The sequence below is a fragment of the Vulpes vulpes genome, chromosome 14 (genome assembly GCF_048418805.1).
Source record: "Vulpes vulpes isolate BD-2025 chromosome 14, VulVul3, whole genome shotgun sequence".
Lineage (NCBI taxonomy): Eukaryota > Metazoa > Chordata > Mammalia > Carnivora > Canidae > Vulpes > Vulpes vulpes.
The window spans coordinates 66,122,595-66,147,912 of NC_132793.1; the positions used below are offsets into that span (position 1 = coordinate 66,122,595).

Below are 25,318 nucleotides of genomic sequence, written 5' to 3' on the forward strand. Positions count from 1 at the left end.
ATATTTAATTTTTATTGTTTTTAACTAAAGATTCTAACTAAAGATTCACAACCAGGGTTATGTTTATATAGAAATTGATAAAAGCTTATAAAGCATGTGTTAAAAATAATCATGCTAGCAGCAAATCCAACAGTTTGTGAAAACTCTGTAATATGAACAAGGAAACACTTTTTAAAGATCACTCACAACCTATCTTGCTACATTAAGTCTTCATATTTAAATTAGAGCTTAATCCAGCTTTGCAAAAAAAAAAGGATCACGCACAAAATAAAGAGCAAAAATGATATTTAAGATTTTAAGCATTTTATACTCTACCCTTTGGGCTTCTTCTGATACTCGAAGTTGCTCCTGTGTAAAGGAGAATTGGCCATAGGGAAAGTCACTGGCCGCCACTGTGATATTGGCAGTACTACTGGATTCACTCAGTAATCCCCCTTCACTGATTCCAGTAAGCTGAAACTCATAAAAGCTCTTCTCCTCAGGAATATCATCATTCAAAGCCTAAGGACAAAAAGAGCCATTAATAGCAGGATCCATAACATTCAGAGACAAACACCTATGATGTCAACAGCAACAACAAACTCAGAGATACCAATTACCCCCAACCACAACCCCCCCCCCCGACACACACACACACACACACACACAACGAGGGACATAGCAGAAAGCAGTCATATTGATACCTGTATTATTACAACTGCTGCAGACTGTCCATCTCGCATTGTCAGTTTTCCTGATATTTCAGCAAATTCTCCCACAGAAGGAGGGAATACCCTCCAGTACACTGTGACTTCGCCCCAAATGGCTGAGCCACGAACGAGGCTATAATACACAAATGGATAAGCAGTACATTTTTTTGAAGTAATTTTTCCTAAATATTTTCTGTCTTTCAACAATTTTCATTATTTCAAGAACATTATGCATTATATAGCCTTATCTATCAACTATAAACCAAATGAAAGCTTTATACTTGCAGGATAGGAATATTCTACTGAGCTTTGACGATACTGGCAAAACCTAACCATTAAAAGTGTAAGGTTTAAATGGATTTAAAAAAATATTTATAAACTTTTCACTTAATACACAAGGTGCAAAATATGAAAAGCCTTATACAGTTCTCTAAAAAAAGCCTTATACAGTTCTCTAAAAAAAATTATAAACTTTTCACTTAATACACAAGGTGCAAAATATGAAAAGCCTTATACAGTTCTCTAAAAAAGCCTTATACAGTTCTCACTTCATACACATAACACTAACAGAAAACTACCAAAAAGATAAAACATTAACTCAAATTCAGTGACTTCATTGACAGTTGTACCACTTTTCATGAGAAAATTTGTATTAAACAAAATTGCCTATGATCATATTACTTTAGTTACACAATAGGCCCTAATTTTAGAGAACTTAGAATCATAAAATGTTTGATCCAGAGGATTTTCAATGGAATGATTTTGTAGCTAAGACACAAGCTTATGGAGATGAAGGAACTCTCTTATTTTACATGGTAAGTGACAGACCAAGGCCAAAAGCATCAGATCTCCTGACACTCAAGGTGTTTTCCTTGTCATGGGTTGAGCAAATCACCCAAGAAGTGGCCATGATCTACTATTAAGAGAGGTCAATACACAACTGTATGATCAATATATTTTTGTTGAAGGAACATTCCCTAAATACTCTTTAAGATCTAACTTCAAGACAAGGTCAGGATATATCTTCAATTTTTGCCAAAGTTTTTTTCTACTTTTCACAAGATGCTACCAATATATAAAATGATGATGCTTGAAAAATATGTATGTAATGAGAACAGCACACTTAATGGCACAAAAATGTTAGTGATTTAAATAAAACTTCAAAATCTACACCTAAGCAAAAAAAAAACCCAAGAAGCCCTTACCTGATGATAGCAGTACCATTATACTTTCCTGAAGGTTCTCCAATGAGGACATGCCTAGATGACGGAGCTATCCCAACTTCTCCTGATGTTCCCTTATCTCCCCGAATAATTATTGATGCGCTACCTAAGTTGGAAGTTGATATGTAACATGTATGTAGCAAACACATGTAATCACTTAGTACATGCCTGACAAAATTCTCAGCACTTCACATATACTAATCTTATGAGTTGTCATGACAATGATATAAATTAGGTACCAACATTATCTTCATTTTATCAATGAAATTATTTAAGCATACTGAGGCACTCAAGACATTGAGGCAAGTAACTTGCCCTAGATCATATTTTAATGAAAGAGGGCAGGAAAGAGTGGGTAATAATTTGACTATCACTCCCATGATAAGCAAATACTCTTCTACCATTTGCATTAATTCACTTCTACAGTAACCATTTTGCAGTTCACTGCAACTGGTTTATGTGGCAAAAGTAAGAATTTCTGGGTACTTTTTATTTTCTGACTCTACTACTTGCTTTTAAGCATTTATAAAAATGTGTCAAATATTAATGGAAAGAAAAATCACACCAAGTAATGTGGGTATTCATATTATAATTTAGCAGTAACTTGAAGAAAATCATTTCCAGAAGCTCGTATTAGGGTTTCATAAAACAAAGGATTGAATTACCATACTCTCACTTTCTTTGGCAGTGGATTAATAAAACCAACAGTGGTCTTTCATGTCCAAGTATGTCACAGTTCAAAATATATTAGTAATTTTTTATATCGATATATAATTCACCCTGAACCACGGGTATATTCTTATGATAGTTAGTCTATGTCATCAATCTTGATATTTAATGTGGTGTTGACAACTTAGCTAACTTAAGATGTATGGAAGAAGATTCTCTCACAGGTTTGCTAGAAAGTTCTCTAGATGAAAATGCAAAAAGAATAACTACCATACAGTGATTTTTTCTCTACAATTCTGACAATCTTTTGGCCATGGCATTCTGCTTTTTTGGCCACACACCCTCACGTATGACGGAGTTCTTAATGTCAAAAAAGGGGCGTGTAACAGTCATTAAGCTTTCATAGCAAAGTTGTTGGGCCATTTTTTTATGGGTATTATCGTTTGTACCACAATGAAACCACTTTAGAACCATTAATCCTTTTTATTTATTTTTTTTAAAATTTTATTTATTTATGATAGTCACAGAGAGAGAGAGAGAGAGGCAGAGACATAGGCAGAGGGAGAAGCAGGCTCCATGCACCGGGAGCCCGACATGGGATTCGATCCCGGGTCTCCAGGATCGCGCCCTAGGCCAAAGGCAGGCGCCAAACCACTGCACCACCCAGGGATCCCCCATTAATCCTTTTTATCCAGACCTAAGAAACAAATTTTCATATAGACCATAGGCAAATGAGAATTACAACACCCGTTTCTAAAATGTCAAAATACTGAAGTAATCACTTTCAGATGAAAATAGGAAGAGTAGGTTGAAAATAGGCACAATATGCTAGGTTTTAAAATAATATTTTATTATAAAAGTAATATGTGATCATTATAAGTTTGTGTAGAAAATATAGGTAATCAAAACCCACTATTTCAAGTAAATAATTCCAAACACATTTAAAACGTGCATATGACAAAAATGGGATAACTCTGAACATGTTATGAAGTCTACTGTCGACTAATTGTTTTTAAGTTTTAACTTAACTTAATTAAGGCTTTTTATACTATATCCTTTTGAATACTTATATGGTATCCTGTCATATTTAACAGGTCTCTGATTGATGGACAATTTAGGAAGCTTCCATATTTTATTTTATAAACAGTACTATAATAAACATCTTTTAAAAAAATCACACAGCTAAGTATTATAAAATTTTTGACATACAACTTTACCAATATCAGGTATTAGATTTTAGTTTTAAAATTTCTTTGGCTGTAATATATGTACAAAATGACATCTTTATGTTATAGCAAATATTTTAGTAATTTATAAAACCTAACTTTCTAACTATTGATTATTTGGTTATATTTTTTCTGAGTATCTACTTTTTAAGTTCCAAAAATGTGAATTTCTCTTACCTTTTATTGGAGATATTTCTACTTCATCAATTGATATCAACTGAATGGTGAAACGCCTGTCCTCCTCCAACATGGTATCATGAAGTGTGTGCAATACAATGGTCTTCTGAGACTCTGTCTATATCAAATGAGAGGAATAATAAGTTTTCTAGATTATGCCAAACTTTCTCATTAGTGGAATAATCCTTATGTTCATAAGCATTTTTAAAGTGTGTCTTTTTTGTACCTTAGAATTACAAGCTGCCTCTGGCACAAATTACTATATAAAAATTAACTCTGACCATAAATCTCATTTAAGTTTTTAATAGGAAAAAATTAGCATAACCTCTACATTGTCTGAAAATTGACCAGGCCCAGTGATAAAATATATGCAAGGGTTACAGAATGGGTGGAAATGGGGACACCCAGATGTCCAGCTTGGTTGACTGGTTTTGTACTCAGGACAGGAAATGTTGAGAGAGGAATAGTTTTGATGGTGGGATGGAGGCAGTGTCTGAATTAAATCTGATTTCAGACATGTAGGGGTGTGTGTGTCATTGTCCTCCAAAATGCATATGATTTCAAAAAAATTCCAGCTGTAGTAAATACCATCATATGAACTCATAAGCAATATTATGGAATAAAACAAACATAAATTCAAGTAAACCTACAGGAATCCTGATGCTGACTGTACCTCATCAAAAAGAAGTGTCCCATTCAAAGGCCTGAGATCATCTTTAGCTGACTCATCTATGGTCCACTGAAGTCGAACAGCTCCTTTTCCTCCTGGGGATCGGACAACTGTCAATGTCAGATATGAATCTGGGTCATCAGACAAAAGAGATTCATCAACCATTACCTAAAAGAAAGAAAATCCAGTTAGGTGAAAAAAAAAAAAGAGCAGGAAAAACAATCTTATTTCTATTGACAATGACTGCAACTTTTCAATTTAGAACTCTATTCATGGCATCTTATAATCATGTGGCAGAAAAAACAATGTTTCACCAAACCCCATTTCCTTCTTTGTCCTAGGTGGTCAGGTCTGCTACTTGGCATTTCCTGGGATCTCCTGCAATTAGGTGGAACATGTGACTGAACTCTGGCCAACAGAGCATGTGGGAAATTAAGTATGCTCCTCCTAACAGTCTGGCCATCAACTTTCCACAGAACATTACACATCCCTTTTTTCCTCATTTTCTGAGTGACTAGAGAGGACTCCCAGGACCTAAAGAAGACAGAACCACAAAAGGAAAGAGTCCAGTGTCTAAGATGCCAGTTGGAGAGGAGATGTCCATAAGACCTCCAACAGGAACACAGATGTAGGACTCTTGCATGAAGAAGAAATAACTCTTACAATGTTAAGGAAGTAGGATTTAGGGATTCTTTGTTAATGGCAGTCAGGCTCCCCACATAATGCAGGCCAAATGTGCCCTCCTAATTATCTACAGCTGGCCAATTTAGTAAACCCAAATTTGAAAGAGGTTTTTTTTTAACCTGCCATAAAGAGAGAAGGAAACTCAGTATGTTGATTTACCTGTACCATTTATTTTTTACACAAGATCCTTATTAAGAGATTTAGTGCAACTGAATTGCATATACTGACACTGTAAAACAAAGTCCAAACTGAGCCTATAATATCCACCTGTCATGTAAATATAAAAATATAACATAATCTTTTCCACTTTTAAGACAGACACTGAAATGCCTAATACAAAGTTGTTGTTGTTGGTTTTTTCCTGAGATTTTGTACTGGTACCCAGAGCAGAGATTTACAGCCAACTAATATTTATCAAGCTTCCATTTTATGTCAATTCTGGCATACATTTTACCTTATTTAAGCCTCACAGAAACTCGAAGAAATCTAAGGGCTAGATATATGCACATATTTGGAGAAGAGGAACCTCCTCTTGTGGTTCAGATGCTCTGACTCCACATCCAGTGCTATTCATACCACTTCTCAGAGAAGAGAAATATCAAATAAGAAGCAAAAAAAGTGAGAAAAAAGAAATCCACTATAAACTTCTAATTCATATGTAAGTCCTTTTTCTTTCCATAGATATTCCATAGATAATGACATTTGAGTTGAGGTTTCTCAAACAGATTTCTTGAGCCTCTGTTATGGTCAGTGCTTTGGTATACTTACCATATTGCCCTTGGGAGCAGCTTATTAATTTGGACAGATTTCTACCAACAATCTTTCCTCACTATTCTTCAGTTCTAAATCTAATGTTTCATTAAATAATGCTAATAAAATGTTCACTGTATACATAATACTGTGTATCTTAGATACATGGTAAAAGATAAATTCTGTATTAGAAGGGCCTTTGGCAGTAAGAAACAATATAAAAGAAGGAGCCACAAAGTGCTGAGCAACAAGCTGCTCCTGATATTATAATGAAAAAAAAAACAGTAACTGACCCCCTACTGAGTGTACATCCCAGTTGCAAGTGCTTTATGTATGTTAACTCGTTTACTCATCACTTATAAGAAATAACACAGGGATTGAGTAACCTCACTCTTACTTCTGGATCACAAGACAAATTGGAAATTTGAAGTTATCACAATAAGATATCAATTTCCAGACCAAATATGCACCAAAGTTGATGACAGTAGTTAAGATAAAATGAAGAAACAAAAATTATTTATGAGTAGCAGTATAACTCTTCATTTTCCCTGACAGTGAGAGAAGCTTCTAAACATACAGTCTAACACCTAAGAGTCCAGAAGCATGATCAAATTAAAAGTGGCAACATTATTTTAAGGTTTTCCCATTGAAGATTTGACTGAAACCCTGAACATTTTATCTAACCTCAGAAGCTAACAGAGACAAGTTATAAAAGTTAAATTACATATTTATATGGATTAAAATATTTCTTTTCACATATGCAAAGAAAAAAGCATTGTTGAGATACAACAAAATATTAATGATATCCATATCTCAAGTTAATAATATTATGGATACTTTTTACTCTTTTTTTTAAGATTTTATTTATTTATTCATGAGAGACACACATAGAGAGAGGTAGAGACACAGGCAGAGAGAGCAGCAGGCTCCATGCAGGAACCCCAACATGGGACTTGATTCTGGGACTCCAGAATCACACCCTGGGCTGAAGGCAGGCACTAAACCACTGAGCCACCCAGGATCCCCTTACTCTCTTCTTTATGCTAATAGTTTTATGTTTCCCAGACTTTCATTTTGCTGAGTAAACATTCACAGCCACTCTCTTGTGAATTTACCACTCCTTACAAACACTTCTGCTTATTCCTTCCCCAAAAGAGTCTCACTAAACTATAGCAGAAGTGTGTCCTGTCCCTCTTATGGTCTCATTCTCTTATGAAATTAAAATTTCAATAATCAAATCATTAGGCAATTATTACGGTTTATTTAAATTTTGAAGCATCTGGGAAGCCCAGCCCTAACAGGCAAGCTATAGGTTTAGCCTTGTATCCATAGAACAGTAAAGATAATTAGCATTAGAGCAAACTGTTTATTATTTAAAAATAACCTATGATGAATTACTGATTATCTATAAATGATCAAATAAAGAGACTGGTGACCTATAGAGCCAGAAAATTTGTATATGTCAGAATTACCTACATATATTTATGATTATTTCATCCTGGAATTTCCTTTGAAAGATAAAGTCTTAAAAATTATAACATAAAGTCATCATGATAATTATGGTATAGTTTTAAAATTTCATTTTATATTTAAGATGTAGAGGTCATTTAGTACTAGCCACCAAATCTGGCTGCATAAATGATTGGTTAAGCTTTTTTTCTCTCTCTGCAGTCAAACTGATAAAAATAATTGCCTTCCCTCTTGCAAGTCTTGGAAGGAGATAGCCCCGGGAAGTAAGAGGGAAGAAAGAAGATAGACAAACATTTAAGCTAGGGTGACTGTGGTGTTTTTTCAATATAAGTCAAAAGAGAGTATCAGAAGGGTGAGCAAAATAAATCCCTGCCCTCCCCCCCTCGGCTAAATGTATCCTAGGGTGTAACACTTAGATCTATTTTGGAATCTTGGCTTGTGACCAGAATGGGGGATTGGCAGCAAGACAGGCTGAGAACAGAACGTCCGGACAAAAAGTGGATCTAGCTTATGCTACCCAATAAATAAGAATTTATGGGCAGCCCGGGTGGCTCAGTGGTTTAGCGCCGCCTTCAGCCCAGGGTGTGATCCTGGAGACTCAGGATGGTGTCCCATGTTGGGCTCCCTGCATGGAGCCTGCTTCTCCCTCTGCCTGTGTCTCTGTCTCTTTCTCTCTCTGTGTCTCTCATGAATAAATAAAATCTTTAAAAATAAACAAATAAATAAATAATTTGTTCCCCTCATAAATGCTGATGTAAGAGTACTCATCACTGTCAAACAAACATACATGAAAAGATTGGCCCTTAACTCAATAGCCAACTCTAAGGACTCTTGAACAGAGAATCATTAAGTGAGCAGTAACAGTTTTTTTTTAAAAAATAAATCTTTCTTCTAAAAATTACAAAAATAATTAGTCTAGAATAAGGCATCCTCTCCCTGATACATGTAACTTACAGTCTTTTCTTCAAATCCAAATACTCCAAATGGAGAATCATTTTGTGGAATAACAACAGTTAGCACAACATCATCACCAAGCCTGCCACCTCCAGCTACCCTGATTAAGGAAATATTGAATGTCTCCATGAGTTCAAGTTCAGCATCATCAATTATGGTAATTTCGATCATTGCAGTAACCTACAAAAGAAAGAAGAAAGAAAAGAGGGAGGGAGAGAAAGAAGAAGGGAGGGAGGGAAAGAGGGAAGGACGGAGAGTAAGAAGCAACGAGGATATAATGTAATAGCAATTTTTGATCATATATAAACTTTTAGTTGACAGAAAAGTATTTTTGTCTAATTATGTTCATAATACTATTTTAAAGTTATGTAGATTACAGAGATTTTCAAAGTCAGAAATTTACAGTCTATTATTTTCAAGATAAAGGAAATTATATATGTAATAAAATATAGCATTATTTATGTATACAAAAAGCATGAAGCCTGATTCTTGAACAAAAATATTTAAAATGCCACATAGGGTGTAACAACCATTGCACAAGCATAAATCACAGAAATTACCATTGTCTTTGGCAGTTAGAATAAATCCCTTTGGTTTCAAACATCACTCTTATAATGGTAGGAAGAAAACCCAAATCTGCTGTACTTACATGTTTATGATCAGGATGTCATTCATCTGTCTGGGTCCATGTTAAACATTTTTATAACTTATAAATAAGTAAAACTTGGCCCACCTTGTGACTTCATTATTGGTCATAAAAACATTCCAGTTGTGGGGCACCTGGATGGCTTAGGTGGTTGAGCCGCTGGCTCTTGGTTTCAGTTCAGGTCATGATCTCAATGTCCTGGGATCAAGCCCCACATCAGGCTCCCTGCTCAGTGAAGAGTCTGCTTGTCTCCCTCTCCATCTGCCCCTCCCCTGCTCCTGCCCTTCCCCTTTCCCCATTCTATTAAATAAATATGTCTTTTAAAAAAATATTCTAGTTGTATCTCCACATGTAAAATCTTTCCTATATCTCAGAGGGAAATTCCAGTATTTTGACACATTTACCAGAAAATGAAGTTTTTCTACCTAAATCTACCTAAATCCTTTAATAAAAGAGCAAAGCAAGAAAACTGGATTTACACTCACAGGCAGAAACTTAAGCAAAATCAAATGTTAAATGGAAGCTTAATAAAATGTCTGCACTTTGGGATGCCTGGGTCGCTCAGTGGCTGAGCATCTGGCGTGATCCCAGGGTCCTGGGACTGAGTCCTGCATTGGGCTCCCCTCGGGAAGTCTGCTTCTCCCTCTGCCTATGTCTCTGCCTCTCTCTGTGTGTTTCTCACGAATGAATATAAATAAATCTTAAAAAATAAAATAAAATGTCTGCACCTCAAATCTATACTGTAAAATACAGAGTACCTACCCTACAGAATGTTAACTTTAAGAATGATGATGATCTTCAGGCACTGTTAAATAATGGGATTTCAACCTTATACACAAAATAAAATGTTGGTAATAAGTAAAGGTGGAAGGCTATTTTGATGAAAAATCAATGTCTTTCTACTTTTAGTGTAAAAAATCTGCATTTCCCCCCTCCTTTTAGTAGGAAATGTTTCAAAGTTCTAAATTTGTTAAAAATTCATAATCTCAAATATTAACAACATAGGAAAGTCTAGATCTGTATGGCTATTTTTCAGCAGCAACTAATAAGTTGATGCATACTGTACAAATTTGTCTTGGCAAAATCAGACTTTGTGTAGGGGGATATTGCCATTTGAGGCTATTAACATTTTCATGGTTATTCACATGCTTTTTCCATTTATTGATTTAAAATTTTATGAAAACATTTACACTTATATATTACAAAATGCCCACTTTGCAAAACTTATAACCCTTAGAGAATACTTTGGCCCAAATCTAAAATACTGTTTTTCAATTTTTCCAGTTTTAATTAGTCTCTTTTCTATCATTTTAAAAAGTCTTGTTTTTAATTATAACAAAAAGTTTTGGATATTAAAAGTAATAAATGTGCACACTTTTAGTGCAAACCATAAGTAAATAAATACCTATACTTATAAGCATTAAGAAATAAATAAAATAAATTAACCTAAAATCATAGGAATAGTGAAATTCATCAGGCACTTTTTAAAATACATTCTTAGGCACTTCTAAGTCATTAATTATCCCCCTTTAACTTCTGCTTAAAATAGAATCAGGTGGGGAAGTTCAGAAAAGGGTGGGATTCTTGCCTGTTTATGTTCTTTTCCTATGTCCGTTAACAAATTATAACATGTTAACTAATAATAATTCTGTTTGGCTTGATATATAAAGTATAATACACTATGCACATTCACTCAGTGAATATCTATAAAATGTTTGAAGTACAACCAAAAATTGTTAATATGTTTGTGATTAGCATACTTGTTTATCTGCAAATTCAAGAATCCCATGAGATGGCTTAAAGTCTTCCAGGCCAGCAGTGTCCAATGTTGCCTTCCAATAAACATTTACTGCCCCAAAGCTTCCAGCCAGCCGGACTACAGGAATCTGAAGAACATTCAGGGGCGGAGGCACTTCATAGGCAGAAATAACTCCACCAACATCCTTTAAGTAAAGAAAATAAGTTAAAATACAAGACAAAATTAACTTATGTGTCATGACTTTCTAAATTAATTATTCTTCTATTTTACCCTTCAAAGTACAAATCAATCATCAGATATAAACATGCATAATAATTTCAGAATTCCCACATTTTTTAAAAGTTTTTCAATTTATTTATTCATTTAAGTAATCTCTACACCCAGTGTTGGGCTTGACCTCACGATCTAGAAATCAAGAGTTGCACACTCTTCCAACAGAGTCAGACAGTTGCCTCTAGGACTCTTACATTTAAGTGTAATGAAAATAAACCTGCTTAATCATTTGGTCTAACAAAAAGAGAACTAAGAATTAGTCTATAAGATAAATTTTAAGACAGATATTTATAAATATCTACAAGGAAAGCCAATTATTTTGCAGAAAATATATGACATTGGCCAAATCAGCATGTAGAAGCTTCTGTATTACTATAAATATATTGAAATTTATCTCACTCTGGTAACATGAAAGTTAAAAATTCCTCTGGGATCATCATTTTCTTCAATCATTATTTCAACTATTTCTATCCCAGGCTTCCGCACACTTGGCTGTCCTGCAGAGAAGTCAGAATTCACCAGGTACACATCAGTGATGTTGACAATAAATCCTTCCTCCAACTCGGGAGCATTATCCTGGGGCGGGGGTTGGGGGGTGAACAGGAGAGAGATTATGTTCTATTTTTAAAAATACACTGAATTTGCCTTGGAAACCTGATATTTTTCAGTGAGAAATAAATGGCTGCCTACAGGAATGAAAAGCTCTTTCACACAAACAAAAAAGATTCCTTTTCATATTTTAACACATTCCCACTGACAAACTTCAGAATCTTAGGGGATATTTAAGGTTACTGGTCAGTTTTTAATTGAAGCCTAATACTTAATAGCAAGTAAAATAATTTTTAAAAATCCTTCACACAATTCTGACCATATTCTATCAATATGTTTTTTGTGTATAATACACACCCTCAAATATAGGAAAAATGGTAAATGCTACATACATCTTAAAAGTGAAAGCTTTAGACTTGTAAATCTAGACATTATTCCTATATTTTAATTAACTTATTAAAAACTGTTACTTTGTTTTGGAATAGGTAATAAAAAATTTCAAAAGACAAAAATAATACATAATGATCAAGACAGGAAACTTATGTTTTGTCCCATCCCACATGTCTTTCCCAGAATGTCCTTTCCAGAAGGTACTACTATCTATTATCACTAATAACACTATTAGTAACACTGATGTTACTATGCTGCAACGTTATCTTTGTCTAATAATATAGGACATATTTATTTTTAATATTGTTATATATAGTATTGTAATATATACAATATTTAGTTATAATATTATAAATAACAGAATTTACTACTCTCAGTGTCTTGTGAATCATTACAGATATATACACCTTTCTCCTTACATACATGAAAGAGCACTAATACCAGATCTAAAACCTCTGAAGAATATTCTTGATTTGAGTAATTGTATCATGACATGAAAATCTGCCCTATCAAACCAACAATAAAAATAATCTGATTAATTTGGGCATTTCATTCATTTGCTCAATAGTTTAATAAAACCAACCAACAAAATAGTGGATCCAATCAGACATACAATTAAATCCTGATTCAATGCTTCAGAGGTCATTCAAACAATACTCCAGTTACAATACTCACAATTTTACATTTGAGAGCAACCTTTTCAAAGATTTTTATCTTTAAGAGCATCACACTTTTCTTTCTTTCTTTTTTTTTTTAAACACATTTTTATCTCTAACAGCATTTTCCTTTATTTTACATCAGATTCACTGCAGCCTAAACTTACCGGCAAAATGGCAACTTTGACATAAGTTTCTTTTACGTTTTCTTTCATTATTATTGTTGTTTCTTGTAGCACATAATCTTCATTCTCAGTAGCTTGATTATTGACGTGCAATAAGAAATTGGGTTTAGCTATCAAATGAATGGCAATGTCCCCAAGCAGTCCTTTATTTCGAACAATTGGTAACTGAAGAATGGTGACATTCTCTGTGAGAAAGACAAGTAAACAAGTTTTTCTCTGTGTATTCGATACCACTCCAAGCATTTAAGGTGGAATGTTCTATACTACCCTAATGTATTCTCCCAAGGAGCATTTTGCGCTTTGTCCTCCTTGCCCTAAAGTTGTGCTGACAATTGCTACACATTATATCCCAGTTGTGAATCCTCATTTTGGGTTCTCTAACACACCCTCCTATGTTGCATATAACATGAGCTTTAATGAAAATGGCTGGAAGTCTTAGGAAAGTATATATGTGCAGATTGACAGTTAATTACAAATGCTAAGAAGATTCTTCGAAAATGAAAAACTATGGGGCTCCTGGGTGGCTCAGGTGGTTAAGACTCCAACTCATAATTTCGGCTCAGGTCATGATTGCAGGGTCAGGGAATCAAGCCCTGCATCTGGCTCTGCACTTAGCACGGGGTCTCTGTTCTCTGCCTCTTTCTCACAAATAAATAAAGTTCTTTAAAAAAAAAAGAAAAAGAAAAATTAAACACACAAACTCATTTAATAATCATTAGAAGAAAAATAATTTTGTTCTTATAGTGAGGGGTCTATCACAAGAATCAAAGTATTTCATGGCATCAATTTTTTAACTTAATTTTTTTCGTTTTTTAAAATTTTATTTGCCATATAAATGGGCCAAAAAATGCTTGTCAATCTTTCCCACTGGTCAATCTTTCTAATAATCTAAAATTGTGTTTTTGTTTCCAGAACACACAGCACAATTTGTGGCACTTATTAGGTGCTTCAAAATGTTTCTTGAATGAATAAGTGAACATATTTTAAGTCTCCCACTTCTCTTCCCATATATAGTCATATAAAGGCCCAGGTACATGATTATATGCCATTCTTTTCGCATCAACTATTTAAATGAAAGGTCTTTGAAAGATATGCACATTTCTGTCTGAAAATTCTAGAGGCTTCACACTGCATACTAAAGATACACATATGTTCAAATATATTTGTTCATATAAGTCAAATGGCCTTTATCTACAAAAATCTATTTATCCTACAGCTGCTTGAATAGTTATTTAGGCAAAGATTTCAGCACTAAGCTTAAGGGAAATAGGGACTGGTTACTTACACTTCACAAAAAATATATCATTCTAATTACTGCTTTGGGTTTAACAATTAATACCCTGAGTTCCAAATACTTCTTGCTGTGTTGCTTATTGTCCCTATAACTGTTGAAAATCTACCTAGAGGAATCTGGATGTAGAAAGAGAACAGGGCAGCCCAGGTGGCTCAGGGGTTAGCACCACCTTCGGCCCAGGACGTGATCCTGGGGTTCTGGGATCGAGTCCCATGTCGGGCTCCCTGCATGGAGCCTGCTTCTCCCTCTACCTGTGTCTCTGCCTCTCTATCTCTGTCTCTCATGAATAAATAAATAAAATCTTTAAAAAAAAAAAAAGAGAGAACAGATAAGTAAAGAATGAAGAGAAAGTAAAATAAAAACCTATCACCTTTACTATAATGATTAAACTATTAATGTCTCTATTATGATAACAAGGTCTCAAAAGAGTAAAGATGTTTCTTATAGCACTATTGCTGAGTGATTTATATGATCATAAAATTTAATAAACAGATAAAAAGTAAAAAGGATTGAATATGATCTGTTAAATATATATATATATATATATATATATATATATATATATATAAAGGGATTTATATTCCTAGTAAACATTACAATGAAATTACCCAGTAAAACTTACTAGACCCTGAAAAATATTTAACACTTACCTTTAGGCTCTGCTACTCTAACGAAGAGAAATTCAGTATGCCAACCCACCAAGCCATAAGGTGAGTCATTGGGCAAAGTCGTTATCACAGATTTGTTTCTTTTCTGATCAATGGTAGCACCTTTTGATGGGTCCTCAACTCCTTCTGTGGTAATTCGAATGAGTGTTACGCTCACAATCTCTGATAACTCTGGAACATCATCAGCAAGAATAGTCAGCGTGATTGTAGACAGTGCCTGGCCTTCAGAAAATGAGATCTAAAATTTTAAAGAAAGAAGATTTTATTTATTTTGTAATTATCACCGTGCATTTTCAAAAGATTAAATTTTCTTTCAGTACTGACCACAACTTATATAACAAGAGGGATTTAAGTGACACAATATGATTCTACAAATCACTCAAATGTTTTTCATATTAAAAATGGAAGATTATTAGGAAAAAGAAAAAAAGTAAACCATTATGGAAACTCAATCTGATAAAACATGCAGCTGAACTGTCACATCCTGAAGGCTGCATTCTATTAAAATATAGAGTACACGGTCTCTCTGGGAGTCTAAGTCCCAGATACCGTATTTTTAAAAAATCTGTAGAAATAAAAAAAGTTGACATACTAAGTTTAAACATTTTTCCCTACAAAAATTTTGCCAGGTTTGCTATTTCCTTTGATTTAACTCTGAATAGATGTGTAATTTAACAATGAATCAACCAAAATAGAGGTAGAGAAAGATTAAAAGAGATACAAATCAAAGCATCTCTCTCCTCCTGCTGTGCCTCTATTGTCTATAGTCAAATCCAAATTTTCTAAAAGGCATCTGAAATCCTTTCTGATAGGGCTTCTGTATGCTCTTTGAATATTATTTCCCAGCTCTCTCCATTTGCTCTATTCTCTAGCAACACGACTAAATACTGCAATCATTCAAACTAGCATTCCAGGCCCATTTTGTTGTTCATCTCTCCACCTTAAGAAGGTAGTTGATATAAACTCAAGAGCTTTATTAATAAAATCGGGGTCAGAAAATTACTACTCTTTGGCCAAATCCATTTTTTTTCATCAAGTTTTACCAGAATACAGACAAGTTCATTCAATTACATACTGTTCAACACTTTATTGTGCTAGAAAACTAAAGTTGGGTATCTAGGAAAGAGACTATAATAGCACACAAGTCTAAAATATTCACTATCTGGCCCTCTATATCGATGGTTTACTGAATCTTGAATAAAACAATTAATTCTTCCAAATATAGTCTACATTTAATATACTATTCTCCATTTAAATAGAAATCATTTTAGTCATGTTTATATAAGAAATATCATTTGTGAAAATACAATTCAGAACATACAGAACCTGATAAATACAACTTATATAGTTGTATAAATAGATTTGGTAATTTGTGTAAAGTAAATATTCAACGCAATAAAATTTGCCATAACATTTTTAAGACACTGAAGCTCTAATTTCCTTCTAAACGATACAGAAACCTAGAAATGGTGGATCATAACATTCACTTGTCGTTTTGTGAGATAATTTCATGAGAGATCTTTTAAAGGAACTCTTCAAAGAAGTATTTGGGGAAAATACATGGATAAATCTATGAAACCCGAGATGAGTCTAGAAGACCATCCATCTTCCAATTAGGAACTAAAGGTTCTTTAAACTCTTTCTTTCCATTTGCTTCTCTGACCCAATTCTGATTCCATTCTTCAACCAGTGCCCCAATTTTATACTATTTTTCAAGAGTAGATAAAGTGATCCTCTGCCCAAATCCCTTCTTGGGACTGATGCACCCATCCCCCAGGTAGTGGGAATAACAGCTTTTACATTTCTCAGTGGGAGCTGCCTTCAGCTGTAGCAAACTTTCACTCAAGGTTATGCCCTACTCAATGTGGTGTGAGGTCTAGGATGGCTAAAACAGGGATGCAAAATCTCAGCCTCCTTGCTCTAACTGGAAACAACTCCAAAGGACCAGCTCAGCTCCAGAACTTCCTCAGAGACTCAAACTCAGGTACAACTACCCAGGGATCAACATTCCCCTCTGCACATCCCTACCTTCCTTGTTTCCTTATGGTTGTGTCTCCCCAGGAATTCACCCACAATCACAGAGTCTGTCTACAGGAAACTCAACTTACATCATTCAGCAATTCTGATCTACTTTTTCATACATATGTCTACCTTACATAGATTTGTTCCCTACTGGGACACCTGGGTGGCTCAGTGGTTGAGCGTCTTTGCCTTTGGCTCAGGTTGTGATCCCAGGGCTGGGGTCCTGGGATCGAGTCCCACATCGGGCTCTCTGCTTCTTTTTTTTTTTAATTTTTTTATTTTTTTTAAATTTATTTATGATAGTCACACACACAGAGAGAGAGAGGCAGAGACATAGGCAGAGGGAGAAGCAGGCTCCATGCACCGGGAGCCCGACGTGGGATTCGATCCCAGGTCACCAGGATCGCGCCCTGGGCCAAAGGCAGGCGCCAAACCACTGCGCCACCAGGGATTCCGGGCTCTCTGCTTCTTTCTCTGCCTATGTCTCTGCCTCTCTCTGGGTCTCTCATGAAGAAGTAAATAAAATCTTAAAAAAAAAATTGTGCCCTATTTACTGCTTCCATTTTACCCAAATCTTGAAACCATATTTCCATCTCCAGTTTGATTGGTTTTATCTTTCTGAAACTGTAACACATCCATAATTTGGCCAACAAAAGGGATGATTTTTTTTACAGACAATTTTGGAATTACAGAAAAAAAGAACAATAATCACAACATTAAAACTAACATTAAATTGTATCCCTCTCTACAGTGATTAATAGGAATCCAGTGTTGACATGGTCAAACTCAAAACACTTCATCCTTGAGGTAGGGTTTGGTCCCATGCATCAATAGTAATCATAATTTAAAAGTGACTCTCCTGCAATTTTGTAAATTACATACCACTCCTGAGGTAGGAAATATATCACTAATACTTCCATCAGCTTCCCACGCTACAGTTACACGACCATATGTTCCTTTTAAGCGCTCAACATTCAAGGTTATGAGGCTATCTTGCTCCATTTCTTCTACTTGCTTATATAATGAATTCTGGAAAACACACAGGAAGTCACAAGGGATTAGATGAAATTACCTAGGTAGGTTTTTACTTCATGCTATTGTGTGTGTGCAAACTTCATAGTACTAAGCAACATGATACATTAAAACAACATGATACAAGTGAAAAATATAGTTTTATAAAACACAGCAATATACAATGACCATGTTTTAATTTGAAATACACTTTTCAATAACTAAAAGTAAATTAAAATGTTAATCATTATAGGGTTATTTTTATTTTGTCTTCTTGTTGCTCTTATTTTCAAATTTCTTCAATGAACATAATATTTTCATATTCCAAAAGCATACCTTTTGGAAAGCATCATACATAGCATCTAGAGTTCATAGAAATGAAAGGACATAGAGTCAGGAAATAAGGAAAGTCTTCTTCCCCTGTATAACTTCTGGCAACCCCTCTAGGTCTTGATTTCTACTTGTAAAATAAGCTTTTGGTCTACATGGTCTCTAAAATCCCAGTCAAATGTAAAGACATCATGAGAATCAGGGCACTCTTTCTGATCATTTACAAATGCCTCTTACCCTTAAGTTCATATCCTCTGAAATGTTCTGCAGGCTGTGCGGTTTCCATTGATGGTGTTTCATCTTTAGCCCCTGGTCTTTACAACTATTTTTCCTGCCAGAAATATCCCCTGGCCCTTTTTTCACTTAGACTCTGCAGTCTCTTTCTTCTGTTCCAGACTGATTTCTACCTCCCTGTGACTGGAACTCCTTCTCTAACATCTACAGCTTGCCAGCTGCTGAATGAGCTTTTGCTCAAAATTAATGTTCCTTCTTACAATACCCCTAGTTTATCTATCCATAGCTCCTTCTTACAATACCCCTAGTTTATCCATAAGCAATAAAGGAAGAATGTGGAGTATAAAGATTTTCAAAAATCTTTCCAGTAATAGTTTTAATTTTCTTGTCTTTTTACAATGGTAATCTGAAAAGAAATTCCTCCATGAATTTCTTAAAGCTTCTGAAAGCTTCTACATGGAATGCAAATAGTCTATTGGATGGCTATCAGATGGCAGGCAGTGTTTTACACTGCATTTTAACATATAGTTACAAATATTACATAGTTATAAAATCTTGCTCAAAGTATTCAAAGTTCCTACAGAAAATATCTTGATTTAAAAACATGCATATAGGGGTACCTGGCTGGCTCAATCAGTAGAGTAGGTGACTCAATTTGGGGTTGTAAATTCAAGTCCCACATTGGGTTTAGAGATTACTTAAAAACAAAATCTTTAAAGAAATAAAATATTCATATAATTTGTTCACAAAAAATATATGCATTTTCAAACAGAAGTATCTCTGGCTATGCCCTTTGTTGATAAGGGTTAGAAAAATAAGGATTTAATACAGCCAAAAATTATCAAGAAACTCTCTTTATCTATTAAATCTTAACTTAGAACAGGCTGTCCAGACACAAGAGGCCTGTACTGAGAAATTCTACTGAATGGACTAAAAGAACCCAGGATACTATGTATTGGAGAAGGATTAAACCACAGGGCTTTAATGTCTCTAGAATAATCTTAGAACAACTTCCAAAAGGAGAAATCTATCATAGAAATGTGCTCCCCAGCTGCCGCAGGGCTCCAAGGTGAGAAGATGAGACCATGTAGTAGGGCATGTTGATTCTTGCTCCAGGATCCCCAGCTCTGCCCTATATATTTGTGTGACCCTGAGAAAGCCATGTGAGCATTCTCTCCTCTCCCCTGCATAACGACGGGTTCTTACTAAGCATCTCCTATGTGCCAGGCACTTTTCTGGAATAAAGTTATGAATAAAGCAGTATCTCAGTCATCTCTCACAGCCTTGAATTCTAGTAAAAGAAACTGACAATAGACAAAAAAAAAAAAAAAGCCACTATAAGTTTCATTAAGAACAAGGCAGGAGAAAATAGATACAGAATGATGGTGGGGAGTTACAATTTTTAATCCGGGAGGCCCTTCTGGTAAGGCGTCATTTCAGCAGAGACCGGCAAAAAATGAGGAAACAAGTCATGTGAGGAGCTGGTGGAGACAGAGATCATTTTCCATTTTCCTAACCTTCCCCACAACAGCTCATGCCTTAGAGCTGCACTGTCCTACACAGGAGCCACTGGCCACATGTGGCTGTTGAGCACCTAAAATGTGACTGGTCTATAACTGTAAAATGCAGACAGGAGGTTGAAGATGGTATAAAGAAAAAGGATATAAATTATTCCATCAATCATTTTATGTTGGTTAATATGTTGAGTTATGTAAAATAAAACATTAACAAGAGTTTCACCTGTTTCTATTCTTTTTATGTGGCTAAAAAACTTAAAGATATGTATATGGCTCACAATATAATACTGGGCAGAGCTGCTTCAGAGGAAGCTGACCTGCCTTTACCTCCAGAGAGGGGCTAGACTGGGTAACAGGGTGATCCTACCACCCCTGCAAGCAATTGACTCAGGGCCTTAGCACATTCAAAACTCATCTCATCCCTCAAATCTGCTCTTTCTACAGGTATCCTTATGTCACTGAAAGGCAAATGTCTGCTTCCTGTAGCTCTGTGGTTTTTTGCTGAATTACTGCACTAGTTTCCTGTCTATTTCTGTCCTTGCCCACTTATAATCGAGTCTCAATTCTATCGCCAGAGAGGTTCTTTTAAAATGTGAGCCAGATGAAGTTGCTCTTCCACTCCAACCCTTTCCCTCGGGGGCTAACTTCATTACAGTATGCAGGAGCTTGTGCAGGAGCTGAGTTCACATAGTAGTCTCCCTATCCTTCCAAGGCCTGCTCTAACATTGGCCCTCACCCGGTGTCTAGGAAGTTGGGTTTAGGAGGATTCCCACTATTCCTGGGACTCATACTGGCTCCCTATGCTTGAACTGTACACACAATGGGGTTTATATTGAACACCTACTTTCTCTCTGGGAGTCTGGAATTTTGGCACGTGTCAGGCTGAGGGTGCCTGCGTGATTAGTCCCCAGTTAAGACCCCAGGCACTGAGTCTCTAATGAGCTTGGATGGCAACACATTTCACATGCTGTCACAATTCAACTCAGTGCTGGGGGAATTAAATGTGTCCTGTATAACTCCCCTGAGAGAGAGCTCTTGGAAACTTGCCCCTCATTTCCTCCACGCTTTGTCCCATAAGTCTTTTCCCTTAATGATTTTTGCTTTGTATCCTCTTCTTTGTAATAGATAAATCCTAGTATGAGTATGACTAAACCTTGAATCCTTTGAGTCCTCCTAGCAAGTCACCAAACCCGTGGTTACTACTGGGGAAGCCCATAACAGGGCCCTGGCCCTTCACCTCTTGGGCCTCATCTCTCCCTCAAACTCGGATTTCAACCACAGTGGCTTCCTTGATTCACCAAATGGAGGCCTCACTTCGGTGCCTTTCATCTTGTTCATGGCTCCCCTGCCTTGAATGTTCTTCACCTCTCTCCCCCAGGCCTTTGTTCTAATATCACTTCTTCAGCGCCTCCCTCCCTGACAGCCTATGTTTTATTTCTCTGCACACAACCTCAGTCCCCTCTAAAACACTGTCCATCTGGCCTCCCTGCCTAACATTCCTCCAGGGCACTTACTGCCATCAGATATAGTAGAGATGTCTCACATGTCTTTGTCTACTGTATGTCTCCCTTTGCCTCCTCTACAATTTGGGACAGTGAGGGTAGAGATTTTTTACTATTTTATTTTTTGATAGCATCTGAAACAGTATCTGATACATAGGAAGAGTTTGCTAAGTAATGGCTACATGAACGAATAAATTAATGAACAGATGGAGTGGCCTATTGGTTCTGGCCAGGGAGACATAAGAAGAGTTCTCTAGAGGCATCTGGGAAATCCCTTCCTTATCCCAAGTGCCACATTTGTCTCTTTCCCCAGCTGGACATGAATAAGAAAGCAGTAGCCCTAACAGTAACATCAGCTTTCAAACAACCAATGAAGAATCAGCTTTATGTTGGCAAAATGGAGAGACAGAATCTGAGTCATGGTGACACAGTAGAGTACCAACCCAACTGTGAACCCATCTTCTCTGTGGACATGTTTCTGGTGTTTAAGCCACTTTAAGTTGGGTTTTCCTTAGAGAATATTTCAGAGAAAGATGAATGATTGCTGCAGTTATAACTCTACTTAAGAAATCAAGATACAGTTGGCAAATAGGGCTAAATGATACAATATAAATGGATGACATTTTGCTTATGGGTAAAGGAATATGAAGTCTGAGCATGGAAGCTAACTTGGTAATATCTGCATAGTTCTCTTTCCTCAGGAAAAAGCACCTTCATGTGCATTATACATGTATAGTTATAAACATCTCCCTCCCTCCCTCTTTCTCTCTCTAATACACAAAGGTCAGTAGGTGAGGTATGTGAGGAAACACAGTATACAGTCTATTTGGAATCTGCTTCATAATCACCCTCTATAGTTAAGGCTAATAGTGGAGCTGAACCCCAGAACTAGGGCCAACTGGTAACATTTCAAAGTCAATCTTGTAAGAGGGATCAGTATAATAAAAAAAATTAGGGCAAGTAGACTCAGAGGTTTCAATGTGTAGGACTATAAATTATAAGATATCAATAAAGTTCACTGTAAAATGCAGAGTGAATGGGGGGTGAACGGCTCAGTCACTGAAGTGTCTGACTCTTCATTTCAGCTCAGCTCATGATCTGAAGGTTGAGAGATCAAGCCCCACATTGGGCTCCGTGCTTGGTGCGGAGTCTTCTTGAGATTCCCTCTCTTAATCCCTCTCTCTTTGCTCTTTCCCCACTCTCATGCTCTCCCTCTAAATAAATAAATAAATAAACAAATAAATAAATATAATAAATCATTTTGATTTCTAAGTGTGGGATCTTTACCTGAGCAAATCCAACGATTCCATAGGCATCATCATTAGACAAAATAGTTATTTTTACATCACCATTAATACCAATCTCTGCTCCTCCTTTGGGATTTTTAAGCTGAACTCTAAAGGATTCTTCTTCTTCTGGAACTGTATCATCAAGGATGTTTACTGCTATTATAGCTTCTCTGTTACCAGGTTCAAATATCAGTTCACCTGAACTAGCATAAGAAGTATATCAAATAAGTCGGCTGCAACAAATCTCAGGCATATACATACACATACGCATAAAACTCTTAGAACACTGATATTACACATTTGGAAAAATCATATTTCATAAATAAACTTATAATACAAACGTTCATAATACTGATTAACTTGATAAAATAGATATAAGAAATACGGTATATAACCAAATTTCTAGATTATAAATTACTCTTATATTTTGTATATTTCCAGTCATTAAATAAACACTCAGAAATTAAGTGTCATATAAAACTATGGTGAGCATAAAGAGATTCTATATAAAATGTTGAACCTACCCTGGAATAAAGTCAGACTGGCTTGAGATGTAGGCCAGCTCATATATGTATGAGTGGATGGCTCCCACTAGAGCAATTAAATTCTTGCTTGAATTAAGGGACTTTACTGTAACAGAAGTTGCATCACGAGCAGAAGGGGCTTCCAGAATGAAAGAGAATCGATTCAGCTCTGAATTCCAGCAGTAAAGAGCAGACATAGCTTGGCCAATAAGAAGGATATGGACTGTGGGAAGGACAGAAAAGACAATTACAGTAAAACATGTATGTCACTGTGCACACTTCCCATCGCAGTACCAAAACAGAATTTTTCTATACTCAAATTTCCATTTTGATTTTTGATTTCACTGATATGACCTGATTTCTGAAAATCAAAATATTACTTGAAATAACTGAATGTGTAAATAGTAATTTTTATAATGCTATGGAGTGACTAAACCAGCCTAACAGTAAACCCATAATTCACTTACTAAATAAGAAACCACTGGATAGTCAAGCCCAAGTGGATTGTGGACTCTTTGTATTCATCTCAGTACTTATTTGTTGGATAGCATAGTAGGATATTTTTAAAAGTGAAAGACAGGCATAATTCTATAACTAAATATTTCATTTTTATATTTTCCTTTCCAGCCACCATCCATATGAATTCATGATGAACATAATTATAAACAGACTACAAAAATTCTTAATTAAAAAGCTTAATCCTACATTTATATGGCATTTCTTTTTTATTTTTTTAAAAGATTTTATTTATTCATGAGAGACGCACAGAGAGAGGCAGGCTCCCTCTCTGTGGGGAGCCTGAGGCAGGACTCGATCCCTGGGACCATAACCTGAGCCAAAGGCAGATGCTCAAACACTGAGCCACCTAGGTGCCCTATATGGCATTTCTTAAGTGTTGCTACAAAGCATTCAAACTTATGATTTTAATGCATAATCTATAGAGTTTATCTTTAAAATATACTTAATTTCTCTACATTATTATTTTTTATTTTCCAATATTAATTAGAGACAGTTATTAATTCTTTTCACTTGACAAATTTTTTTAAGTAGGCTCCACATCCAGCATGAAGTCCAATGCAGGGCTTGAACTCACAACCCTGAGAAATCAAGACCTCAGCTGAGGGCAAGAATTGAATGCTTAACCAACTGAGCCACACAGGTGCCCCTTCACCTTATAAATTCTTAAAGGTGATAATTAGGCCAAAGGATATGAACAGATTTATGATCTCGGAGTACATGCTATCAATGCTTTTTGAAATGTTACTTCTTTTGAAATGAAAAAAGAGCTATTAATGATTCAATGCAATGGAAAATATTAGCAAATATGGAGGGGAAAGGGGCTTAGTACATTGTATAGGAGGGGAAATTCAGAGTCAGGGAGCTTACTACATTGTATACGCCACTAAGCAATCTTCAGACTTAAAACTAGGGAAAATGGGAAGAAACCATCTAGAAACACGCACAAATTCCAGAACCTGAAGAAACACATCAGAACATAAAAGATACCAACTAAGATGGGTTTGGTTATTAAAACAGCACACAGAACTAGAAGCCACAAACATTTTAGTGTGTAAGATTACAATGGAAGATCCATATCCCTACTCTCAAATATCAAGGATTACTCATTATGTTTATTTATGGTAATTATTTAAGTACTATTGCAGGTTAGTAAATGTTACATAAAAGGTAAAAAACAAGAAAAATGTTATTAATAAACATGCTTTTTAAAAATGACCATATATGTTTCATAAAGCTCTATAAACTAGAGATATTCAGTAAAGAGCAAATTCCTCAGCTGGATCTCAACATCTTCCAAGTTCAAATGATTCTATAGTTTCAATAAATAATCAATTAATCAATCTATAGGCTCAACTAAAATCACAAAGTGTTCTGAGCATTACTGATTATGTATCCTTATCCTTGGAGATATAACTTATTCACTTCCTCCCAATCTGAT

At 35.5% G+C, this 25,318-nt stretch overlaps 1 protein-coding gene across 1 annotated transcript in view; it reads right to left on the minus strand.

Annotated features, from left to right (window-relative positions):
- ADGRV1 (adhesion G protein-coupled receptor V1) overlaps nt 1–25,318 on the minus strand; it is a 529,718-nt gene that overhangs the window by 347,024 nt on the left and 157,376 nt on the right. The window contains exons 51-63 of the mRNA XM_025992909.2: nt 23,362–23,584; nt 22,836–23,040; nt 17,837–17,983; nt 14,915–15,170; nt 12,953–13,155; nt 11,590–11,766; nt 10,919–11,101; nt 8,513–8,692; nt 4,658–4,822; nt 3,985–4,102; nt 1,895–2,018; nt 684–822; nt 316–501 (exon numbers count right to left, since the gene is read on the minus strand). Coding sequence (XP_025848694.2) covers nt 316–501; nt 684–822; nt 1,895–2,018; nt 3,985–4,102; nt 4,658–4,822; nt 8,513–8,692; nt 10,919–11,101; nt 11,590–11,766; nt 12,953–13,155; nt 14,915–15,170; nt 17,837–17,983; nt 22,836–23,040; nt 23,362–23,584 — 2,306 coding nt within the window. The remainder of the gene's footprint in view (nt 1–315; nt 502–683; nt 823–1,894; nt 2,019–3,984; nt 4,103–4,657; nt 4,823–8,512; nt 8,693–10,918; nt 11,102–11,589; nt 11,767–12,952; nt 13,156–14,914; nt 15,171–17,836; nt 17,984–22,835; nt 23,041–23,361; nt 23,585–25,318) is intronic.